This window comes from Danio rerio, chromosome 14 (genome assembly GCF_049306965.1).
Source record: "Danio rerio strain Tuebingen ecotype United States chromosome 14, GRCz12tu, whole genome shotgun sequence".
Lineage (NCBI taxonomy): Eukaryota > Metazoa > Chordata > Actinopteri > Cypriniformes > Danionidae > Danio > Danio rerio.
The window spans coordinates 52437552-52461108 of NC_133189.1; the positions used below are offsets into that span (position 1 = coordinate 52437552).

Here is a 23557-nt window from a genome sequence, read left to right on the forward strand (position 1 = left end):
CTATGGTGAACTCATGGAGAATAAAAGCTCTTGCTTTTGCGCTCCTTTATTTTGGACAATGTGAGAACAGCTTCTCTCCCATGGTGCACGACAAAACAGAAAATTCTGTGCGACTGCCACAAGAGGGCGTATTCCGACAGTTGTGTCCAAATGTCGTGTGCAGTGGAAAGGCGGCTTTAGGATCACGTTCTGGTTTTTTAGTCTGGATTGGACCATTTTGTGGATCAGTCAAAGAAGACAAATGTCATTTGGTTTGCATTTATTATAAAAAAACAGCACCGCGAGACACTTTTGTGTAATACTCAGTACTGTGAAAAAATTACTGTTACTATTCCTGTTGCTGATATTACTAAATGTAGAAATCTAACATAACTTGTACAATCTATATTTATTTTTAGTCTTATTTTCAATAAATGATTCAGTGATTCACTTAAAGCATCATGTTTCATTGCTAAATGATCATTTTTGAAGAATTATTCAGTGGCATGTTTATGATGGCTGGTTGTCGCCACCTATTGGTTAAATAATATAGTTGCTGTCAACAACAACTTTCATTTTTGAGCATAGTTAAATGCATATGATTGTGATTTTAATCTTTACCCTAAACATCAGTGGATTTACCTAAACTATAAATTGTTATCCTAGTACTTCTGTGTTTGTAACTCAAAAGACTAAAGACTGAATCTCTTTCTTAATTTTTGTCTATTTCAAACACAGATTTGAATGCAGCCATTCAAAAGAATAATAAACATATGCAAATCACTTTTATTTATCATTTATGTTGCGTGGGTGTTGAGATCCTGAACCTTGAATAACCTCAGACACCCACCACATCCCAAATAACCCACCACAACTTCTTCCGTCATCATTATATTTTACAGGAAAGCCTAAATGCTTTGACATGTGATTTGAATGACGTGGTTGGTGATCTCTCTGCGAACATTACAAATTTTTGATTAATCCACAAGAGCCGTAAGAATAAAATGTGGGTAAACCGTGGATTGTAATCAATACGAATCACAGATCAATAGTGATCCGTTACACCCTTACTTAAAAGTTATATACTGAAATTTTTAAATGACTAGCTCACTTCCAGAATGAAAATTCCCTAGTAATTTGCTCACTCCCTTGTCCTCCGTGTAAACATTTGACAGCAGTACTGTCCACCATACTTACACCTTAGGCTTTTCTGGTTTTGACTGCTATGTAATAACACACACATTTAGTAAAGCTGCTTTGGAACAATTATTATTGTGAAAAGCGCAATACAAATAAACTTGACTTGAATTTGGATATTTGTATTAAAGTTTACCTTAAAAGTTTTGATGTCACATCCCTGAGATGTAAAGCTATACTAACCCGATCATATCAGCGCGGATTACATGTATTGGCGGGTTTGCATATAGCCCAATACAACAGGTCATGTCAAACAGCCGGTTTAGCTGAATAGCGGTGTGCATGTAAACGTGCTCAGTGCGTGTGCGGGTGGAACTGGAGTTTATGATGTTTTACCTTCCTGTCGGGGTGGTGTATGTAACTCATGGCCTGGGGGGAACTGCTGTGTGTGGACCTCTCCTCCTCTGAGCTCTGAGTTTGGGAGACAAGCACTCACCCTCCTCCTCCACCTCCACTGCCTCGTCCTCCTCTCGGCCCCGGGGGTCCGGTTTCCCTGCGGCTGGGGGCTGCTGGGAGTCGAGGGAGTGTGTGACGAGGCGCGAGCGCTGCAGGGCGGTGGTGTAGTCTGGTGGTTTCCTGCCCGAATGTGGCGTTCCCTCGGTCACATCTGTGATGGTCAGCGCGGTGTAACCCGGCGGCGTTGGTGGAGGGTCCCGATAGCGGCCGTCCTTCCGTGCTGGAGGGAGGAGATGGACACCACAGCTCTGTTTAATATCCCAAATGCTTCTCGGAAATGCCGGCGGATGCATGCACTAGATCAGTGTGAGTTGGATGGCTTGTTGTGCCGTTTCATCTTGTTGTGGAATAATGGGGTATACGCACAGCTAGTGTTTTTTTCCCCCTACCGAAACACTTCCGCTGAAAGGATAATGTGGCTATTTTTGCTATATTACATACGGTTTCTTTTACAGTATTGATGTTGTATTGTAAATAAAATACAATCCGCTAAATAGACTTAAGCATTCGTTAGGTTGTTTAAGCCATTTAAACATAGTTGAAACCAGAAGTTTACATACATTCGAGAGAATTTATTTTTAGAGAATTTATTATTAATTTCTAGACAGTCAAAAGTTTACACACATTTCCCTGGTGTTTTATTTAGCTTTGCTTTTAAACTGTATAACTTTGGTCAAATGTTTTGAGTATCCTTCCACAAGTTTCTCACAATAGTTTGAAGGAATTTTGGCCCATTCCTCCTGACAGAATTGGTGTAACTGAGTCAGATTTGTTGGCTGTCTTGCTCGCACAAGCTTTTTCAACTCTGCCCACAAAATTTTAATAGGATTGAGATCAGGGCTTTGTGATGGCCACTCTAAAACATTCACTCTGTTGTCCTTAAAGCACATTTTAACTAATTTGGCAGTATGCTTAGAGTCATGGTCTGTTTGGAAGACCCATATGTGGCCAAGTTTTAATTTCCTGGCTGATGACTTGAGATGTTGCTTCTGTATTTCTACATAATGTTCTTTCTTCATGATGCCATCTATGCTGTGAAGTGGACCAGTCCCTTCTGCAGCAAAACAGCCCCACAACATGATGCTGCCGCCCCCATACTTCACAGTTGGGATGGTGATCCTAGGCCTGTAAGCTTTCCCTTTTGTCCTCCAAATGTAACACTGGTCATTATAGCCAAACAGTTCAATCTTAGCTCCATCAGACCAGAGGACATGTCTCCAAAAACTATTATTTTCCCAGTGTAATTTAGCAAATTGTCACCTGACTTTTTTGTTGATTCTGGCTTGTTGATAACTCCATGTTGTCACACAAGGAAGCAGTGTGTTTGAGGTTTTCCTTAAATACTGTTCTACAGTTGTGCCTCCAATTAACTCAAATGTTGTCAATTAACCAATCAGAAACTTTCAAAATCTTGACAGCATCATTTGAGCTTTTTCAGAGGCAGAATAATCTTAGCATGTGTAAACTTGACTTTCAAGAAAAGTTATAACTATTTCTCAAAACATATCTCTCTCATTATTCTGCTATTAAGTAGAACCACATTTGATAATCCTAACTTACCTAAAAGAGAAAAAGTTTAGTCACATTAAGATCTGGCTTTTTTTAAAATGGTTATGTGCCTTTATATACAGTGTATGTAAACTGTTGTGTCATCAGTAGTGATAAAACTCCATTGAAAATACTGTGGTAAATTAAATGTTCATATTTTAAAGACATGCTGCGGGACAATGGAATTTACAGGGCTTCTTGTACATTATGACAGCCACTTTATATCAAATATCAATCAGACAGTAAAGATCATTGATTTTTAAAGGAAAAAGACCTTAAACATTGTGATTTTGTAACGTCATTAAACTGGGTTACTGAAAATTAAAATTCCTTCAGCATAGGCCCTATTAAATAAAGAAGTTGTCAGCAACAATATATAATGTTTGCTGTGGTTTATTAGCGCAATTATTACACGGCTGTCTGCAATACTTGATTCTGATTGGTCAGTCACAACATTCCAAGTTATGTTATTCCCAGATAACATTTCCTCTGAAACTAATAATACAGGCTCATCTGGGTACTGCAAATCATCCTGATCATCAGTGAATACATGTTCACATCCACATGTTCTATAGGCTTTTCTGTCATGCTTCTGTTTTTGAAGGTTTGATGCCATTTTGTGACTGAATGATATGTAGATTAAAGAATGCTCCATTCCACAGTTATTGCTGAATAATAAAAGTATTACGGCTCAGAACAATGTTTGTTCCTTTTTTTTTCTTTGTCTTTTTTTGTGGTATGCAGTAATGTAAAATCTGGATAAAATACATCCAGGAGGGTGTTTTTCACAATATAAAGCCCTTAGATTTAAACAGCTCTGCCTTTCAGGTTTTATTCTGCAACAACAACCGCCTAGATATACATTATCCCTTACTTATCTGTTACCAGTGTGTTATGGTAGCTTCCCTGTGTGAATTTGTTGACTAAACTGATGCAACCGGCGAAGGCAGAAACCCTGTTTGCAATCTACACCGATAAGGTGAAGTAGCTCATGTTACACATAATGTCGTAGTACAATCGTTTATAAGGCTTTAAAGTAAGAGTCTTTTTATTTGAATAACTGTTCAGACGTGAGGGTAAGGCTGTTGGGTAATGATTCATGTTCGGTTTCATGTCTGATCTCTCTCTTTCTCTCATTAATTTCTTCGCTTCCTCTGACAAAACCCTCTTTGGTTTCCATCAGCTGTGGCGTTGGTTTTGAGACTTGCATATTAGATTGTTTTCATCTTATAGTTCACTTTTGGCTAGCTCCACCCAGCCTACGGTCAAAATATGATGATATGATATGTGTACTGACCTAGATCATGAAAGTCGCAAGATTGATTTTAGGTAATACAGGCTCTCTATCTGAAAGCAATGGCAGTAAAATTCCCTCAGTTACGAGTAATATATAATTTTATATATTTCATATTTTGTGTTTGAGCTTTAGAATTGTGTGTTTTTATATTTTCATGCAAAATAAATAAGTCGGTGCAGTTCCTGATAAAAAATTGTTACCAAAAATTAAAAACGGTCACATGCATCAGGTTTGACAGTAAATACTGCGTCCAACCTGGCATGATGTGGCAAAACGGGTAACATTTAATTTGGGCAACACTTTAGGAAATCAAAACTCTATGAAATTTGAAAATTGACTGGAAATGGTTGGATATGAATAAAACGAATGTCCAGTTGTTTATTATATACTCTGTATGAATTAATATTTTTTTACATCAACATTTCTACCCAACTCATCTTTTAGAGCTTGGCATAACGAGAAAAATGTGTATTAATTTCCACACATAAACATGCCCATTAAAAATGGAGACTTAATTAAGTTATATAACTTTTCCACATTTATAAAATGACACTTTTAAATTAGGCTACATTCTGTAAAGATTAAATGAATCAAAGCACGTTTCGGCTCATGTTAACAGCTGTTTAGTCTCTGGCCCTGCTTCCACTTTGTATTACCATGTTTAAATGTGTCTCCTTCGATCACTTTACATCCTATAATGATCACGTGTTTGGTCAGTAGACTAAAAGTAGGTGATGTAAAGGCTGCTTGAACACATTTAATATGAAAATAATCCTATCCAATGCGTTTCTGAGAACATCTGAAGTGGTCAATAAGTGGTCAACCATTTTAGACTCCATTTAGACCCGCCTTTAGCATCATCCACTTTTGATCTAAATGCATCTGAAAGGGGTAATTCATACAAAAATGAATATTCTGTCATCATTTACTCATCTTTAAGTTGTTTCAGATCTTGAGTTTCTTTCTTCTGTTAAACACAAAGTTTTTTAAACCTTCCATAGTATGTGTTTTTCCTACTACACTAGTCAATGGTAACAGCTTTCTTCAAAACAACGTCTTTAGTGCTCAACAGAATGGGGTTGAAACCACTTGCAGATGAGCACATTTTCATTTTCAGGTAAACTATCCTTTGCTTCCTGGTGTAAACAGAGCTTTACTTACAATCATTTCTGGCAGAGCTTCATCCCCTTGGTTGAGAATTAATGCATGAATTCCATTCAATGGAACCAACATTGTAGTAGTAGCTGTCGTTGTTATTATTGCCATGTTTACTGTCGTTTTTACTATAATTACTATTACTGTTGTCATTTGCCACCATTGATTGGTTTTGCTTTATATCTATTATATTTTATTTAAATCTCTATTACTTGTTTTCTTATTTATATACTTTCACCTGTCCAGCCAGTTACCTTTATACACACACACGCACTCATGTTGTTTTTTTCTCTTTGTTTGCCACTGTTTTCAATTTGTATGTGATTTCATGCAATTTGTGTACCTCTTTGCATATCAAAAAAAAGAAGAATTCCCTCAGTTAAGAATAATAAATAATTCTAGACATTATTTTAAATATAAAATTAGTGTTTCTTTAAGATCTGTGTTTGATCTTTAAGATTGTGTGTTTCACGTGTGTTTCCATGCAAAATAAATGACTTGGTGCAGTTCCTCACAAAAAATAAATAAATAAACAAATAAAAAATATTACCCAAAAATGAAAGTCATAAATGGCCACATGCATCAAGTTTGACAACAAAGACTGTGTCCAACCTGGCATAATGTGGCAAAATGTTTGGTTTCCTTTGTTTTACTATTTGTATATAAATACTTACATGTAATTCGTGTACCTCTTTGAATAATAATAATAATAATAATAATAATAATAAAGCATGCATCAATAAATATATAAAAATAGTATAAATTAAACTAAAAAATTAAATAAAAAGCAAAAAAGGAAATATTTTATATATATATATATATATATATATATATATATATATATATATATATATATATATATATATATATATATATATATATAAAAGAAATGGCCAAAATTTAGCATGATGCTTTGACACAAGTTTCCAAACAAAATGAGTGCAAATAAATATGAACAGAACTGTCATTTTTGGGTAAACTATCCCTACACCAGTTTGCTGTGTTGACCCTTACTGATGGAAGCCTTGGTGTTTCCTGCGGTGATGGGTGAGGGCCGTCGGCTGTGCTGTCTGGACTCTTCCGACCCGGTGGAGGTGATGCTGCTGGTCTCTGGATCTGTGGTCACATCCCTCCCTCCTCTCCGTTTGATGGTGCCAGTGTCGCCTTCAGAGTCCTCGCCCCAACATGCCACCGAAGAAGAAGAGGAGCATGCGGATGCCCAGCTCCCTCTGCTGCCCCACAGGCCTGCGCCCTCTGCCAGCGCCTCCCAGCTGCGGCCCTGCTGCATGGTCTGGATGTTATCATGAGAGCCGCTGGAGCACGAAGTCCAGCTGCCACGACCGGAATCCGCAGCGTCCAGGGACACCCGGTCACCCTGGTCCTGCGTGAGCTCCTCTGAGCTGGGTGAGGACAGGACGGTGGCGCCTGCGTACAGACCACGACAGTCCTGCATGGAGGAGTAGGACCTGAAACAAAGATGTGTTGAAGGTTAATTCTACAATGCCAGGATGTAATGATCAACCAAGTCATCCAAATGATCTTATTTTGGAACACAAACTAAGCTATTTTCAGTGAATGCGTTCAGTTTAACTTCTGATTCACTATGATTGGTAAATGACTATCAATAATAAATGACAATAAACCACTGTGCTTATAACAATACATTAAAATTATGAACAGAAAAAAAAAAACATTGCAGCATATAATAAACTATAATAAACCATTAACTCCTAATTTGCTAATAAAATATTAGCTGGATTTAGGTATTAGGTAGGAATAGGGACGTAGAATAAGATCACTAAGTACTAACAGCCAAGGCAGGTAATGAGCCACTAGTAGAGAGTCTAGTGAGAACAGGTACCTAAAGGACAGGTAAAGTGCTATGAAATGTGTATTTTTTTATTGATGTAATTAAAATTTGTCACTGTTTTGGAGCACACTAGCTTATAGATATCCTAAACACTAACATACTGATACTACCCTTTAAAAAACATTATTTTAATTTCACGGGACCTTTAAACTAAAGCTTCACCGAAATAAACCTTCCATTAATGAAGTGAAGGTTATGCCTTCCTGTAACTTTTAATGGCAAGCAAGAACTGATAATAATAATAATAATAATAATAATAATAATAATAATAATAATAATAATAACAATAATAATAATAATAAAAATAAAATTAATAATACAATTAATAACAATAATAATAATAATAATAAAATTATTATTATTAATAATAATAATAATAATAATAATAATAATAATAATCATAACAACAATAATAATAATAATAATAAAATTTATAATAATAATAATAATAAAAATATTATTATTATTAATAATAATAATAATAACAATAATAATAACAACAACAACAATAATAATAATAATAAAATTAATAATAATAATAATTCTTTGCATTTATATAGTGCTTTTCTGGACACTCAAAGTGATTTAGACATTTTTTTGGAGGGAATCTCCTCATCAAACACCAGTTTGCAGCTTCCACCTGGATGATGCGATGGCAGCTAAAAAATGTTTTGCTGCTGGCTGATAAAATGTGTTCCTTCTACAGCGCGGCATTTGAGCTCGAGCCCGTCGGAGCCCTACTTTTTTTATGCCCCAAGGGCAAGGCTTCGGCCCAATTTTCACGTCATAGCTAGCACACATATCGGGCTTTAGGCCTGTTTTAGAAAAATACTTTTAAAAAGTATAATGAGATCTAATGCGTGCAGTCTAGAAGCGCCAGTGATGCCTTGCACATAGAGATTTCCAGCCACGTGCAATGAAGACTATAAAGAGAAAAATTGCCAATGGCGAACTTCTGGTCAACTTTTCAAATAGTGACAACTTTAAATGATGACTGAAGAGCCAACTGGTTATGCACAACTTATAAGTGTGAACTCACTGTGCACCCCATATTGATTGGATATCGATGTCACTTAAAAAACTAAAACTTTTATTTAAAATACAAATACAAAAAACTCCAAACATTTCTCTAAATTATTATGAGAAAAAATCTAAACGAAAAAACATCAACTTTCTATTAAATACAGATTTTGGTCTATTTTAATGACTGTAACAGTAGAAGGCTTCGGGTCAGACTCCAGACAAGGGCTGGGCTACTACCTGTGCTTCTCAGGCCAGGGCTTGGCTAGTGCTAAGATATAAGGCCTGTGGAGGGCTCTAGTTCTTTCAATGCAATGTAAGTGACTTCATATAAAAGCATCTGCTAAATGCATACATGTAAATATGACTTTATTTTATATGAAACATGGTTTGATGTATACAGTGTAATTACCGTCAAGCAAGCAAATCATAAGAAAGCACATGCACATTTTGACTGGCGCTGAAAGAGAGCGATAAGTGATTATTTGTAGATAGTGTGCTTCACACACACCACTAATTTAGTCATATGCAACGTCTTTTAATGCAGCAATAGAAATGCATTGGAATAATCAGCCTTACCAACAAAGATATCCTTCAGAATGATTGTCCAGACAACAACTAGTTAAAAACTAATGCTTACCCCAAGCTGTACTGGTCAGGGTCAGCAGTAGCTCTGCGCTCGAGCCGGTGGCCACTGCCGTGTCCTTCTCCGGCCGTTCCTCCGTAACGCTGCCGGCGCTCGTCCTGCCCCATGTCCAGAGAAGAAGTGCTCACCAGACTGGAGCGGGAGGAGATCTCACTGTGGCCAGAGTCGGACAGGTAATCACCAGCTCGTCCATAACCTGAAAGATGAATGCATAAAGCAAGATGATCAGGAACATGGTTTACTCCCAATATAGACCCTGTGGTACTCAAGTCCCTTTACTTCCATAGGATTTCATACAAAACCTAAAAGAAATCCTGCTACAAAAATATACTTTTACAGCAGATTGCAAAAAAAAAGTACGGTGGTTGATTGTAATCTGAGCTTGTTGCCTTTACTTAAGGATTTGGCTAAAAGCTGTGGAACAAAGCTATCAAAGATCAGACTTGTTGTGTTAACTTTACATTTAGGGTGCTTTTACACCTGTGAATCAATCATTCAGTTGTTCCGAAACAGAGATTACAAATGATACATTGTTGCTCTTTGCTCTTGGAGCGATTCGCTTTCACACTGCAAAGTTTCTAAAACGGAACAAAAGAGCTAAAACAATGTAATGTAATGTGTATGTAAAACAAGTCACGTGCGAGTAAACTCTCCTCACATTGGTCAGAGTGTCAGGGTTTATTTTGCAGCGTCCCGCTAAGCTGTCAGGAGAGGTGGTGGTTTGGTGGTGATTGACAGGGTGCGCGTGCGCGACGTGTCTGAGGAGAGATGCGGTGGGGAGGGGTGAGAAGGGTGCACGACGATGCATATTTGAGGACCGGGAGGGAGACGCGAGATTACCGGGAGATCATTACTCGTTTGCGGTCATCCGGAGACTCGCGAAACTTCCCGCCCTACTCATAATTCTCTCTTCATATAGCCGTAAGCCTATTACATATCCATAAAACACTGTGATATAACCGCGCTCGGATCGGATCACTTTCTCACTGCAATCGAACCGCTCCAGGGTTCGTTTCAATCGAGCCATGACCACCTCACTCAATCGATCTCGGAGCGATTACTTTGGCGCGGAACAGAGCGCGATTGCCCTGTTCACATATGCCAAACGAACCGCGCTAACTGGGCAAACGAGATACGTTCCGAAACAAAAGTGTAGGTGTGAAAGCACCCTAAAATACAGCTATAACAACAGTTACAAATATAAATGCTCTAAATTAATCATAGAAGATTTGTCTTCCTTTTTACAAGTGATAAAATTGACCATAAGACTTCCCAGAAGATTAAACTTTCAACCATTTATGTACTGCAGGGGTGTCCAAACTTGGTCCTGGAGGGCCGGTGTCCTGCAGATTTTAGCTCCAACTTGCCTCAACACAGCTGCAAGGATGTTTCTAGAAGCCTTGATTAGCTAGCCCAGGTGTGTCTGATTGGGGTTGGAACTAAACTTTGCAGAACACCAGCCCTCCAGGACCGAGTTTGGACATGCCTGATGTACTGGAACTACTACACATATTATCACTGGACTAAAAGCCTGGGCTGAGCCATAAATCGCTATGCTACTGCAAGAGAAGAGCATCACCTTTAAGCCAACCTCCATTTTCCTAATCCATCTAATAAAAACCAGCCATTTACATTTGTAGCAGAGCAGCGTTAGCCCTCACTAAACACACACACATACACAGTTACAGCACTAGGCTGCCTCTGCCAGCTACAACAGGAGTAAAACACTGTCTAGACATGAGAGCGTTCACACAAATGCCAGAATATACATACAGTTAAAGTCAGAACTATTAACCCCCCAACACACCAGAATTTTTGGCCCCCTGTTTATTTCTTTCCCCAATTATTAGTTTAACTAGGCAGGTTAGGGTAATTAGGCAAGTTATTGTATAACAATGGTTTGTTCTGTAGACTATCGAAGAAAAAAAATCTATTTCGTAGTGTGCCTTTGATGTGGAATTAATAAACAGCTCACTACATTTTGAGACAGAGCAATACAAATAATTATTAATATTTTGTTTGTGTGTGTGTGAACTCTCTCTGGCTAAATCTGCATCCAGGCCCTGTTACCTGTTGGTGATTTACTACACAAGGAGGAAAAGCCCTTCATACCATGACTTCTTATTGATGCGATGGCTGAACAACACAGGGTGAAACAGGTAAGAGATGACACACAACATTATAGGACACAAATTCAATGAGAATCATGGAAATCGATGCATCTGGAACTGTAAACTCGAGCAGAAATGGCTGGATATTTAATTTAAACTGTGAGAATGATTTACCACTAGATGACACTATATTAAATCAGCAATGAAAACATGTCAGCACAAGGGGGCGCCAGCTACTGTATCAGAGATATAAACCGTGATTTTTTTGCTGTCTGACTTTATCTCTGCATGCGAACAACAGAGCTCTGAATCCACAGTTCAGTAGGAGACACCAAATTGAGCATGCAAACACCAAAAGTAGAAAACTAGGGCTGCAGGATACTGAAACAATATACAATATAGTATTGCGATAACGATATTTGTAATGTAATAACATTTCCCTAAAAAAAGCTTTTTTTATTAGCTATGTTTTTAAATTATTTAATGATTTTAAAATAGACAGGTAAACATACATTTTCAGATCTGATTAATTCTAAAAAACTGCACCAAGGAGCAAATATTTAGTCTTTAAATTACTACTAATGAGTGAAAACCTCAGCAGACATTCTGACTCTGATTGGCTGTTGTCATTTTCCGATGTTATCCAGAATCCAACTATTTGTGTTTATTTGCAGCTCCTGGGTCACCTTTGAGCCACTCCAGCCAACAGCAGAAGGGAAACTACTGTGGAGGTGGGGATAAAGATAGTTGGACCCTACCTGATTGGTCAAATTTACATAAAATGCATAAAATAAATGTCATTTATCACACGTCTGCAATACGTACAGTTGAAGTCAGAATTATTAGCCACATATAATCATAATAATAACTCATCTCTAATAACTGATTTATTTTATCTTTGCCATGATGACAGTAAATATTATTTGATTAGATATTTTTCAAGACACTTCTATACAGCTTAAAGTGACATTTAAAGGCTTAACTAGGTTAATTAGGCAAGTCATTGTATAACAGTGGTTTAGTCTGTAGACCAGGGGTCCCAAACTCGCGGCCCGCGAGCCATATTGCCTCAGTGCAATATTTTGTGGCCCGCACCGACCACTGTACACTGACAGAATATGCGGAGCGGGGAGAGAGAGCGCTCCCCGCTCCGCTGATTCTATCCGTACACAGCGGTCACTGGCATTCCCCGCCCGCCATGTAAACAAAGGGGCGGGGATGCCGGTGACGTCACCTCGCACCCCGCCCCTTTGTTAGACGCTGTGACGGGCGGGAAGGAGGGAACTCGCGCCGGCCAGAACCAAGGTAAGCTTTTCCCACCCCTGCCTGCCACTTAGCTACCTATCTGCAGCCTGCCACCTACCTAGCTACAGCCTGCATCTTATACATATTATAGGTAGATACAGACTGGTACAGACTGATGTGACTGGAGTGGGGTGGGGGTGTTTTATTTATACATATATACGCCTTTTTTTAGGTGAGGGCAGGCACGTGCACACATAGGGCTCAACCTGTGCAGTGCACATGCCCTTTTTAGTCTTGGATAGAAAGTGCCCTTCCAAAACGATCAAAAGTGCCCCCGCGACGCGGCACACCTTCGGTCCCGCCCTTCAGTAGGCGCGCGACAACACAGCTGATCAGTACGCGCGCGATAACACCGCTCTTCAGTACGCGCGCATCCACTCTGCAGTGGGTGAAGGAATGGAAGTTTTGAGTGAGTTCCCCCAAGCCATACTGAGGGTCTCAACTGCTTCCGCTCTAAAGCCAAATGTGGTTCAGATTTGTGAGAAGAAGCGCTGTCAAGTCTCTGGCAGCAAGGAGTAGGCAAAAGATGCCATGTTCAGAAGAACTGTTCATAATCTTCACTCAATGTTCTATTAATGTTCAGGACACTTCATGTTCAGAAGAAATAATTAAAACTGTTAATAATGACATTTGAGGACTTTTTTTTTTTGTGAAATCCCTTATGCGGCCCAGCCTCACCCAGACTTTGCCTCCTGCGGCCCCCAGGTAAATTGAGTTTGAGACCCCTGCTGTAGACAATCAAAAATACTGCTTAAGAGGGCTCATAGATATATACACTAGATATCGCATAGGGACCCTGAGCATGCGTCAGTAGCGCCGCCATATTGGTACAGTGCTCCCAGGACAAATGTCAATCAACCACACAAGTCAACACAGTGTTATTACGTGAAGATGCTGGACTTTAGCGCTGTCTACGGGTGTAGTAACGAGCAAACAAAGAAAACAAAGCACAAAGGCAGAACATTTTATAGGTAAGATTCAGTTTTTTTTACCTTTTTTGTATGTTCTGAACTTTTGTGCTAAACAAGTCACTTTATTGATGATAATATAGTCACTTACTGCATTTACCATGAGACAAAACAGCAACTCACACTAAACACTCGGCTTATGCTAGTTTTGTTGAATAAAATCAGCAAACAATGCAAAAGAAATATGACAACGAGATGCTGCGCTGCCAGAAACTTGTATAATATTGTCCGCTAAGTGAAGTTGTTCATAACGGAAATTCATTCACAAACGAATCGCTCCCTCCGTCAGTATGAGAAGTGAAAGCAGGAGAGGAGGTGTGTTTCAGGACACAGATTAGATCAAATTTAACAGGGAGTGTGGATAGTACAGTTCCATACACCCAAACACAAGCTTTTTGTCAGGAATGCCTGTGCGATCACTGATCCATCAATAAAGAAAAGTGATGTGAAATTAAAATTTTCATAATTTAAAAATGAAAATAGCATACAGACCTCCGGGAAAACTACCAATTATAGATATATGTATAAATCTCTGGCTCTGGATGGCCACAGTCCTCCACCGCAGCTTGGTCCTGCATTCATTTCAAAGGAGCGCTACCCTGTACTAAAATGGCAGCTCTATTGACGCATTCCTTCAAATAGACAACAACAGGGTAGGCGACATCTAATGTAAATATCTATGAAGGGGGCTAATAATATTGACCCTAAAATGGCTTTAAAAATTTAAAACCACTCTAGCTGAAATAGAGCAAATAAAACTTTCTGCAGAAGAAAAAATATTATAGGAAATACTGTGAACAATTCCTTGCTCTGTTAAACATCATTTAGGAAATGTTTGAAAAAGAAAAAAATTCACAGGAGATGGAATAATTTTGACTTCAACTGTAGTTTGTATATACTATTATCGCGATAACGATACTTCGGCGATATATTGTGCAGCCCCAGAGAAAACAGTCTGTCTGTATTCTTACCTTTTTTGGGTGAGCTGTGAGGAGATGTTGGAGGAGACGAGAGCTGTGAGGAGTTGTTGGACACACTGTCCTCTGCCTGCTTTCGGTGTCTGTCTCCTGCCTCCTCTGAAAGGGACAGGATCTTCTTCAGAGACTGTGGTGAGCTTGTGCCTGTACGGACAATACGGACATTAGTAGTGTATGATGGACAGTTGACGTCAGAATTATTAGCCCTCCTGAATTATTAGCTCCCCTGTATATTTTTCCCCTATTGTCTGTTAAACGGAGAGAAAATTAACACATTTCTAAACATAATAGTTTTAATAACTCATTTGTAATAAATGATTTATTTTATCTTTGCCATGATGGCAGTAAATAATATTTTACAAGACACTATTATTCAACTTAAAGTGGCATTTAAAGGCTTAACTAGGGTAATTAGGCAAGTCATTGTATAACAAAGGTTTGTTGTGGAGACAATCAAAAAAGAAAATACTGCTTAAAGGGGCTTATAATATTGACCTTAAAATAGTTTTAAAAATTTAAAAACACTTTTATTCTAGCCGAAATAAAACAATTAAGACTTTCTCCAGAAGAAAAACATTATAGGAAATACTGTGTAAATCTCCTGCTCTATTAAACATTCTTTGGGAAATATTTGTAAAAGAACAGGAGGGCTAATAATTTTGAACTTCGACTGTAGATGCTGTTGTGTTTGAGCTACAAGAAGTGAGGTGTTTTACCAAATGGCGGTAAGTCTTTGACTGGCACTTTTTTGCGGGATGGGTAGAGGGCTACGGCAGGCACTTGAAGCGCCTGGTTGGCTTTTTGAAGCTGCTGGCGCTGGTGGGTCGCAGCCCGTGAGACTACGGGTGATGTGTCGGGTCTCTTTCTGTCCCCAGAACTCTTCGGCACTGAGTGGATGAGAGAAATACATGTTATTCAGCCAAAACATATTTTAATGACATCGAAAATGACAGTGAGACATTTATAATGCAACAAAATATTTATTTATTAAATGCTACTCTTTTGATGTTTTAAAATACTAGGCAGAACAGCTCATTTTATTTGGAATTTTAAGGTTCTATCTGCATTTTGTGCAGATACTCTGGGTTTTTGCATTAAATATATCAAAAATATATGAGGAACAAATCTCATTCATACATGGAAATTGTAAATGTACTATATTAAAAAAAATTCAAGTATGTAAATAGGATTTTTTTTGGAAAAGGTGCGCTGCAAAAATGCTTTTATTACTAAGAGTTGTCTTGTTTCTAGTTTAAATATCCTAAAATTCTTCAATCAAGAAGCATTTACTTCAAAAAAGGTCTTGTTTTTCAGAAATAATGTTAAAATGATATAAGTTTTTTAATAAAACAAGCTAAAAAAATCAGCCAATGGGGTATGCAAACTAACATTATTTTCACTTTGAAATAAATTATTTCACTCACCCCACTGGCAGATTATTTTGCATTTTTAAGAAAAAACCTGCTTGATTTTGACATTATTTCTTAAACCAAGACCTTTTTTGAAATTCTTTCTAAAAACAAGACACTATTTTTGCTTGTCTAGAAATTTTTTCTTGATCTATAGAGATTTTGACTTGAAGAAACTCACTTGCAGTGTAACTCACATTAGAGGTGCATTTGTAAATATTTGATGAAAGTCTGAGAACATGCTGGGTTTTTTTTCCACACAATATTTAATTACTGTTGGGTATCATGTAAACAGTTCAACATTGCAATTATAAGAATATGTATACTCATTAGTTTAGAAACCTTAGTTTCATTCCTCTGTTGAACACTAAGGAAGATGTTTTGCAGAATGCTGGCTGCTGGAACCCATCGACTTCCATAGGAGGAAAAACAAATTACTTTGGAAGTAAATGTGTACAAGCTACCAGAACCAGAACCATCCCTTTACCAATGCACTTAATTCTGCCATATACTTCATACTATATACTTCACCTTTAAAATAAAATTTTCTTTATTTTTTTTCTTTACTAAAAATATTTTCTTTAGTAAAAACGGTTGCAATAATGTATAAAGCAAGATTTTTCCTGGACAATAAATCAATGTATATATTATATAACACACTTATGTTGCCATATATGAGTTATTGTGTTGAAATTTGGGGGAATACATATTAATCTAATTTTCGATATGTGAGTACAATGCAGAAAAAAGTAATCAGACTGATAGAAGGTGTGGGGTATTTGGAGCATACAAATCCTTTATTTTTTAAATTAAAGATACTTAAATTCAATGATTTGGTTGAATTTAAAACAGCACAGTTTATATTTAAAGCTAGGAATAAATTACATCCAAAATGTATACAAAAGTTTTTTGAAGAAAGACAAGGGGGATATAACCTGAGAGAAGAACTACATTTTAGGAGGCTGAAAACAAGAATAACTTTAAAAAGTTTGTGTACAGTATGTCTGCCTGTGGTGTGAAATTATTGAACAGTCTAGATCAGACTCTCAAACAATGTCAGCATAATAATCAGTTTAAAAAGTTGTATATTATTTGTATATTATAAAGTTGTATATTAATAAAGGAATATAAGGATGAAGGTGATTGAAAAAGGATAAAATGAGAAAGGCATGATGAAACTTTAATTAATGGCTGTTTGCAATAATATGTTTTTTTTTCTTTGGGTCTGTGTTACAAAATGTAAAGGTACAGATGGATTCAAACATACAATATGTCAAACATGCCAAACAGATAAAATATGTCTCATGTAAAATAAGAGATGAGTAAAAGAAGAAATGAGTGTAAGTAATAGACGACTGCAGTATTTGGTAATGGGGTGGGAAAATAATAAGCTTGTGATTCATCCCACTCCATTTTCGACCATGTTGAAATGTATTTTTTGTTTATGATATTTTATGTATGATATTTTTGATCGAAAAATAAATAAATCAAAAAAAAAAAAAAAAAAACTAATCAAATTAGTAACTTTTTACAATTTTACTGTATTTTTGACCAAATAAGTGAGCCTTCAGAAACATATATATTTTTTATTTGTCCCAGTGACCAACATGATTTTTAAGACTGTTTATGTTTGTTTGTGTGTGTGTGTGTGTGTGTGTGTGTGTGTGCTTGTTTTTACATCCCGATGGGGACTTAAACCTGATTGCACGCAGACTCATAGGGACTAGTGTCACCATGGAGACCAAAATTGAGATCCCCATGAGTAAAAATTATTATAAAACATTATTTTATTATTTTATTTCATTATTATTATACAGACAGATCTGTAGTATTTTTGAACTGTATTTTGAAAATGTAAAAGTGCAGATTGTTTCCTGTGAGGGTTGGGTTTAGGGATAGTAGGAGAAAATATACAGATTACATAGTAAAAACATCATTACTTCAATAAGAGTATTCACCAGGATATAGGAATAAGTCTGTGTGTGTGTGTGTGTGCTCTACTCACAGGTGTTGATTGAGGGCTCACACTGCATTGAGAGCGTTTGCAGGCTCTCCTCGTTGGTCTCCAGGGTGAGGTTGGACAGGTATTGTTTGACTTTGCGTGCCATCTGTGCGTCCTCGTACAGCTTCTTGGCATTAAGGAAGGAACTCCTTCTGACCCGCTTCTTGTGCCCACCCGTCTGGGTCACATCCAGGACAGCCGCGTTGGCACTGCCCTGGCTGAGTGACCTAAACACACACACATACATGCAGAGCAGAGTTAAAGATACAGGCTGACTTTAATAGAGGTCAGCATTGCTGATGCAGTCTCTCACTGACATGCATTAATTTGCATTCCTTCAGAAACATTCCATGCATTTTCACATCTCAGGCAGGTAAATAAAAATGGGATGTTAAATAATCAAGAAAGTTCTTAAAGTGATGGTTCACCAAATTTTTTTTACACATTTACTGACTATTTACTAATCTTCAAGTGATTCCAAACCTTTAAAAGTTTTTTTCTTCTGTTGAATGCAAAAGAAGATATTTTGAAGAATGATGAAAACCATTGATGCCCATACTATAGAAGTTAATGGTTTCCAGCATTCTTCAAAATATCTTCTTTCGTGTTTAATTGCAAAAGTAACCCATGAAATTGAGTAATGAGTAGGACCAGATAAAATCTGCAGACATGTTTTGCTATTTCTACGCAGAATTGTTAAAAATCTGCACATTTATGCGGGATTATTTTGGGAGTATAACTAAAACATTAATAAAAAAAAAAAAAATGTAAAAAAAAAAAAAAAAAAAAAACAGTAATACCTTTTTAACTTTTATTTAATGTTTGCAATGCAAATCCAATTAGATCCACTTTATTTGGTAAACAAAGCAAGTCACTCGTATAAAATCTCTATTAAAAGATATACACACACACACACACACACACACACACACATATATATATATAAATATATATATATATATATAAATATATATATATATATATATATATATATATATATATATATATTAGGGATGTAACGGTATTGTAAATACCGTCATACCGCAATATAATTTTTTTTCGATATTACCGAAGTCGCATGACTCGGTAAAACTATAGGTCTTCTGAGAAAATTTGCTCAGGCGAATGAAGCGAACGGGAGGTAGCTGAAACTACATTTCCCATCAGCCGGGAAATTACGGCGTGGCCATAATCCTTTGCGGTCTGTTGTCGCTACAGATCCAGTAATGCGGAAATGGAGTGTGCTGCTAGTAGCGGAGTTGAAAATAAGATGGAAATGATCGAACCTAAAGCGGGTGTTGTCGCCGCGCGCGTACTGAATAGCAGTGTTGTCGCGCGCGTTCTGATCAGCTGTGTTGTCGCGCACGTATTGTAAAGCGCCGAGGGGGGGTTGAGCGCGCATCCTCAAGAGCGGTGTTGTCTACTGAAGGGCTGGACGGAGGGTGTGTCGCGTCGCGGGGGCACTTTTGATCGTTTTGGAAGGGCATTTTCTATCCAAGACTAAAAAGGGCATGTGCACTGCACAGGTTGAGCCCTATGTGTGCACTTGCCTGCAAGTTGGGGAATACGACTAATAGCAGTCATGGGGACTGCAGAAACACAGCACACTGTTCAGATTGATGCAGACATTGACTTGTACCGCAAAGAGACCTCTATCTCACTCATGGCTTGTCATCTCAAGTGGGGGAAAGACAAAGCACAACGCTACCCACTGCTGTCAACCTGGGCCAAGTCATATCTCTGTCCCAGAAACCTCAGTCCCAAATGAGAGGGTTTTTTTTCTGTTGCAGGGGACATTGTAAATACCCAGAGATACCAGCTTTTACCAGATTATAGTTATATGATAATTTTCCTTTAAACCCATCTCTATCTAAGTAAGTGAGTGAGTGATTAAATGTTGAATGTGATGAGTTTTCAACAATACTAAATTGAAACTTTATTTTTTTACATGGTTTAAAAAATTTTGTTATTAAAATTGAAGTTAGTGTTTCAAAGCTTACAGATAGATGACTAATTTGTATGTCATTGACACTTTTGGCACTTTTTTGGAGTATTTTCAAAAGTTTTGTTTTTCCTGTAAATGATTCAATAAATACCGTACCGTGACATTCATACCGAGGTATTACCGTACCGTGAAATTCTGATACCGTTACATCCCTAATATATATATATAAATATATATATATATATATATATATATATATATATATATATATATATATATATATATATGTTACAATAATATTACTGTTATTAATTTAAAAACTGAATAAATATAAATTTACACACATTTACACAAGTAAATTAACATTATCAATGATGGGCTAAAAACCAGCGAAAATCTGTGAGCACAGATTCCGTGTTGACCAAGTAATGAGTTAATTATGACGGAATTTCACTTTTGGTGAACTATCCCTTTAAACTTTACATGATATTTTCAGATTATTTAACTTTTTTTGGTCATATTTATCATTAAATTTGCCTTTTAATAGCATTTGTTTCATACTTTAAGGTAAAGTAGATTTTGTGATTAACTTTTTTGGTCATATTTATCATTGAGTTTGCATTTTAAAAGCATTTGTTTTATACCTAAATGTAAAATAGATGTTATTATTTACTTTATTTGGTCATATTCGTTTTTGAATTTGCCTTTTAAAAGCATTTGTTTCATATTCAAAGGTAGAGTGCTTCATTTCTTCAGCACTAGCATCAGTATTGTCTTTGTATATAGATCTGAGCTGCATTAACCGGGTGCTTTATTAGGTACACCTTACTAGTACCGGGTTGAACCACCTTTTGCATTCAGAACTGCCTTAATCATTCATGGCATAGATTTAACAAGGTACTGGAAATATTCCTCAGAGATTTTGCTCCATATTGACATGATAGCATCACACAGTTGCTGCAGATTTGTCACTGCACATACATCATGCGAATCTCCCGTTCCATCACATCCCAAAGGTGCTCTATTAGATTGAGCTCTGATGACTGTGGAGGCCATTTGAGTACAGTGAACTCCTCGTCACATTTAAGAAATCAGTCTTGAGATGATTTGCGCTTTATGACATGGCGCATTATCCTGCTGGATAGACATCAGAAGATGGGTACACTGGTCATAAAGGGATGGACATGGTCAGCAACAATACTCAAGTAGGCTATGGCATTGACATGATGATAAGTTGGTATAAATAGGCCCAAAGTGTGCCTCTTTTTCAGCCATTATCTGTAAACCCTAGAGATGGTTGTGTGTGAAAATCCCAGTAGATCAGCAGTTTCTGAAATACTCAGACCAGCCTGTCTGGCACCAACAACCATGCCACATTCAAAGTGACTTAAATCCCCTTTCTGCAGCAGATCGTCTTGACCATGTCTACATGCCTAAGTGCATTGAGTTGCTGCCATGTGATTGGCTGATTAAAAATTTGCGTTAACGAGCAGTTGGACAGGTGTACCTAATAAAGTGGCCAGTGAGTGCCAGTGAGAAAAACATTTACAGTAGAGGTTTACACTCTTCACCAAAATTTTAAACATAAGTATTAAACTAACAAAAAGTAAAATACCACACAAACACACAGTAAATGCTTAGTAGAAGGCGTGCAACTATGGTAAGTAGTTTAGCTGAAAGGGGCATGTTAAATCACTTTTGCTAAAGATGGATCATGGGATATCAGATTAATAAATGAACTAGAACCAAACTGTAAAACAACAACAAAAAACGTCATGCATCATGTTTGTGAAACATTAAAAAAATACAAATCAATAGTAATAAAAGGACAGCAACATTAGGATGTGTTTTAGAATGATGTGAGTTCATTCAATGACCCTGACTAGCAAAAGTGATGGAGGTCAAACGGTCAGACGGGGATCCAATGCATTCTCAAATCAACCAGAAAATGAAAAATAATAGTAATAAAGCATGGTGAGGAGCCAGGCCAAATTAAAAGAGGGCGCGCACACACATGAGGCTAAAGGTCAGAGTTCACCATACTCACCCTAAACTCCTCCATTTCTTCTTCCTGTAAAGGAGAGCCATGAATAGTGAAGCGTGGGGCAGAGAGGGTGGACAAAGAGAGAAATGGAGGAGAGAGAAAGCCAATGAGAAAAAGAGAAGGAGACACACTTAGATGAGGAGAAACGAGACCAAGGGTACCACGGTGAGACGCACCACAGACCAAAAGAGAGACTATAGGGCTGGGCCATATGACAAAAATATCATCTCACGATATAAGTCATCTCATATCCTTATATCAATATATATCATGATAAAGTACTATTATTGTCAAATCAATCAGTTAATATTGTACATACAGAGCTCAGCATTAATGAGTAAAACCCCTGTGGATTAGGGCTGCACGATATTGGAAAAATCTGACATTGCGATATTTTGGTTTGCCGTGATATATTTTGCAATAAAAATAACATTTCTGGAGAGGATTTGATTAGCTCTATTTGGAAAGTTTCCATTAATTTGGACCGACTGGGAAGATCAAGCCTTTTTCTAGGCAGAGCTTCTGCTTAAATTATAATAAATTACAAGCACAAATAAATAAATAAACAGTGCTTTATGGTTTTCTGGGGAGCCTGACAGTACTTAAGTACAGAAATTGAACAATCAAATGTAAAATAACATGGTCATTATTGTATAATAATAATAAAAAAAAATCTAATCTAATCCTGCAATGTGACTACTGCAGATACAAACATTGTGATATTGATGCTTAAATGATTCATTGTTCAGCCCTACTATGGATATTAGAAATTTTATTAATTTCTCAGTTAATATGGCCAATAGTTTAAACAGTTATATCCATTAAGGTAAGAGTTTAGTCAGATTATGCATTGAAATTTAAACCAGATATATCAAAAAATAAAAAATAAATAAATAAAAATAAATAACATGCTACAAATTTTAAATGATTTCAATATGTTTTTTGTTTCTCTTGATTTTTCCTGTTTATTAAAAAATATCTAATATTTTTCCCAAACACATTCATTTGGGAATACTTATTTTTTCCACTGTGATTTTATTTATTCATTTATTTGTTAGATTATTTTCAGTTTTGTCTTTGGTACTGACTAATCTAATGTATATGCACATATGTACAATGAGCATGCCTAACTGAGCCTGTTTTTTTTTTCCTTCACTTTGTCAATTGAAGTTTTATTTCTCGCCACTGTCGCCATTGGCTTGCTCAGATCAGGACTTCTGGAGCTGTGCTTCGGTGGATTTGCTCTTCAGTGTTTGGACTTTCAGCAGTGAAAACTAAACCACACTGAACTGAACTAAAGTTCAAATCTGAAAACTGGACTTTACTAGAACTACAGTTGAAGTCAGAATTATTTGTTTCCCCAATTTCTGTTTTATGGAGGGAAGATTGTTTCAACACATTTCTAAACATCTGATTTATTTTATCTTTGCCATGATGACAGTAAATGATATTTTACTTGATATTCTTCAAGACACTTCTGTACAGCTTAAAGTGACATTTAAAAGCTTAACTAGGGTAATAAGGTGAACTACGCAGGTTAGGGTAATTAGGCAAGTTATTCTATAACAATGGTTTGTTCTGTAGACTATCAAAAAAAAAAAAAAAAATAGCTTAAAGGGGCTAATAAT

At 36.9% G+C, this 23557-nt stretch overlaps 1 protein-coding gene across 50 annotated transcripts in view; it reads right to left on the minus strand.

Annotated features, from left to right (window-relative positions):
• rapgef2b (Rap guanine nucleotide exchange factor 2b) overlaps nucleotides 1-23557 on the minus strand; it is a 252942-nt gene that overhangs the window by 5645 nt on the left and 223740 nt on the right. For 6 of the 50 annotated variants that reach the window (XM_068213407.1, XM_017359173.3, XM_073922264.1 and 3 more), the window contains 8 exons: nucleotides 21933-21956; nucleotides 17944-18167; nucleotides 15246-15416; nucleotides 14524-14673; nucleotides 11239-11304; nucleotides 9163-9364; nucleotides 6647-7098; nucleotides 1513-1852 (listed from right to left, as the gene is read on the minus strand). In XM_068213407.1, the coding sequence (XP_068069508.1) occupies nucleotides 1539-1852; nucleotides 6647-7098; nucleotides 9163-9364; nucleotides 11239-11304; nucleotides 14524-14673; nucleotides 15246-15416; nucleotides 17944-18167; nucleotides 21933-21956 (1603 nt within the window). In that variant the 3' untranslated portion in view covers nucleotides 1513-1538. The remainder of the gene's footprint in view (nucleotides 1-1512; nucleotides 1853-6646; nucleotides 7099-9162; nucleotides 9365-11238; nucleotides 11305-14523; nucleotides 14674-15245; nucleotides 15417-17943; nucleotides 18168-21932; nucleotides 21957-23557) is intronic. The other 44 variants (XM_073922246.1, XM_073922245.1, XM_073922273.1 and 41 more) reach the window with 11 other exon arrangements.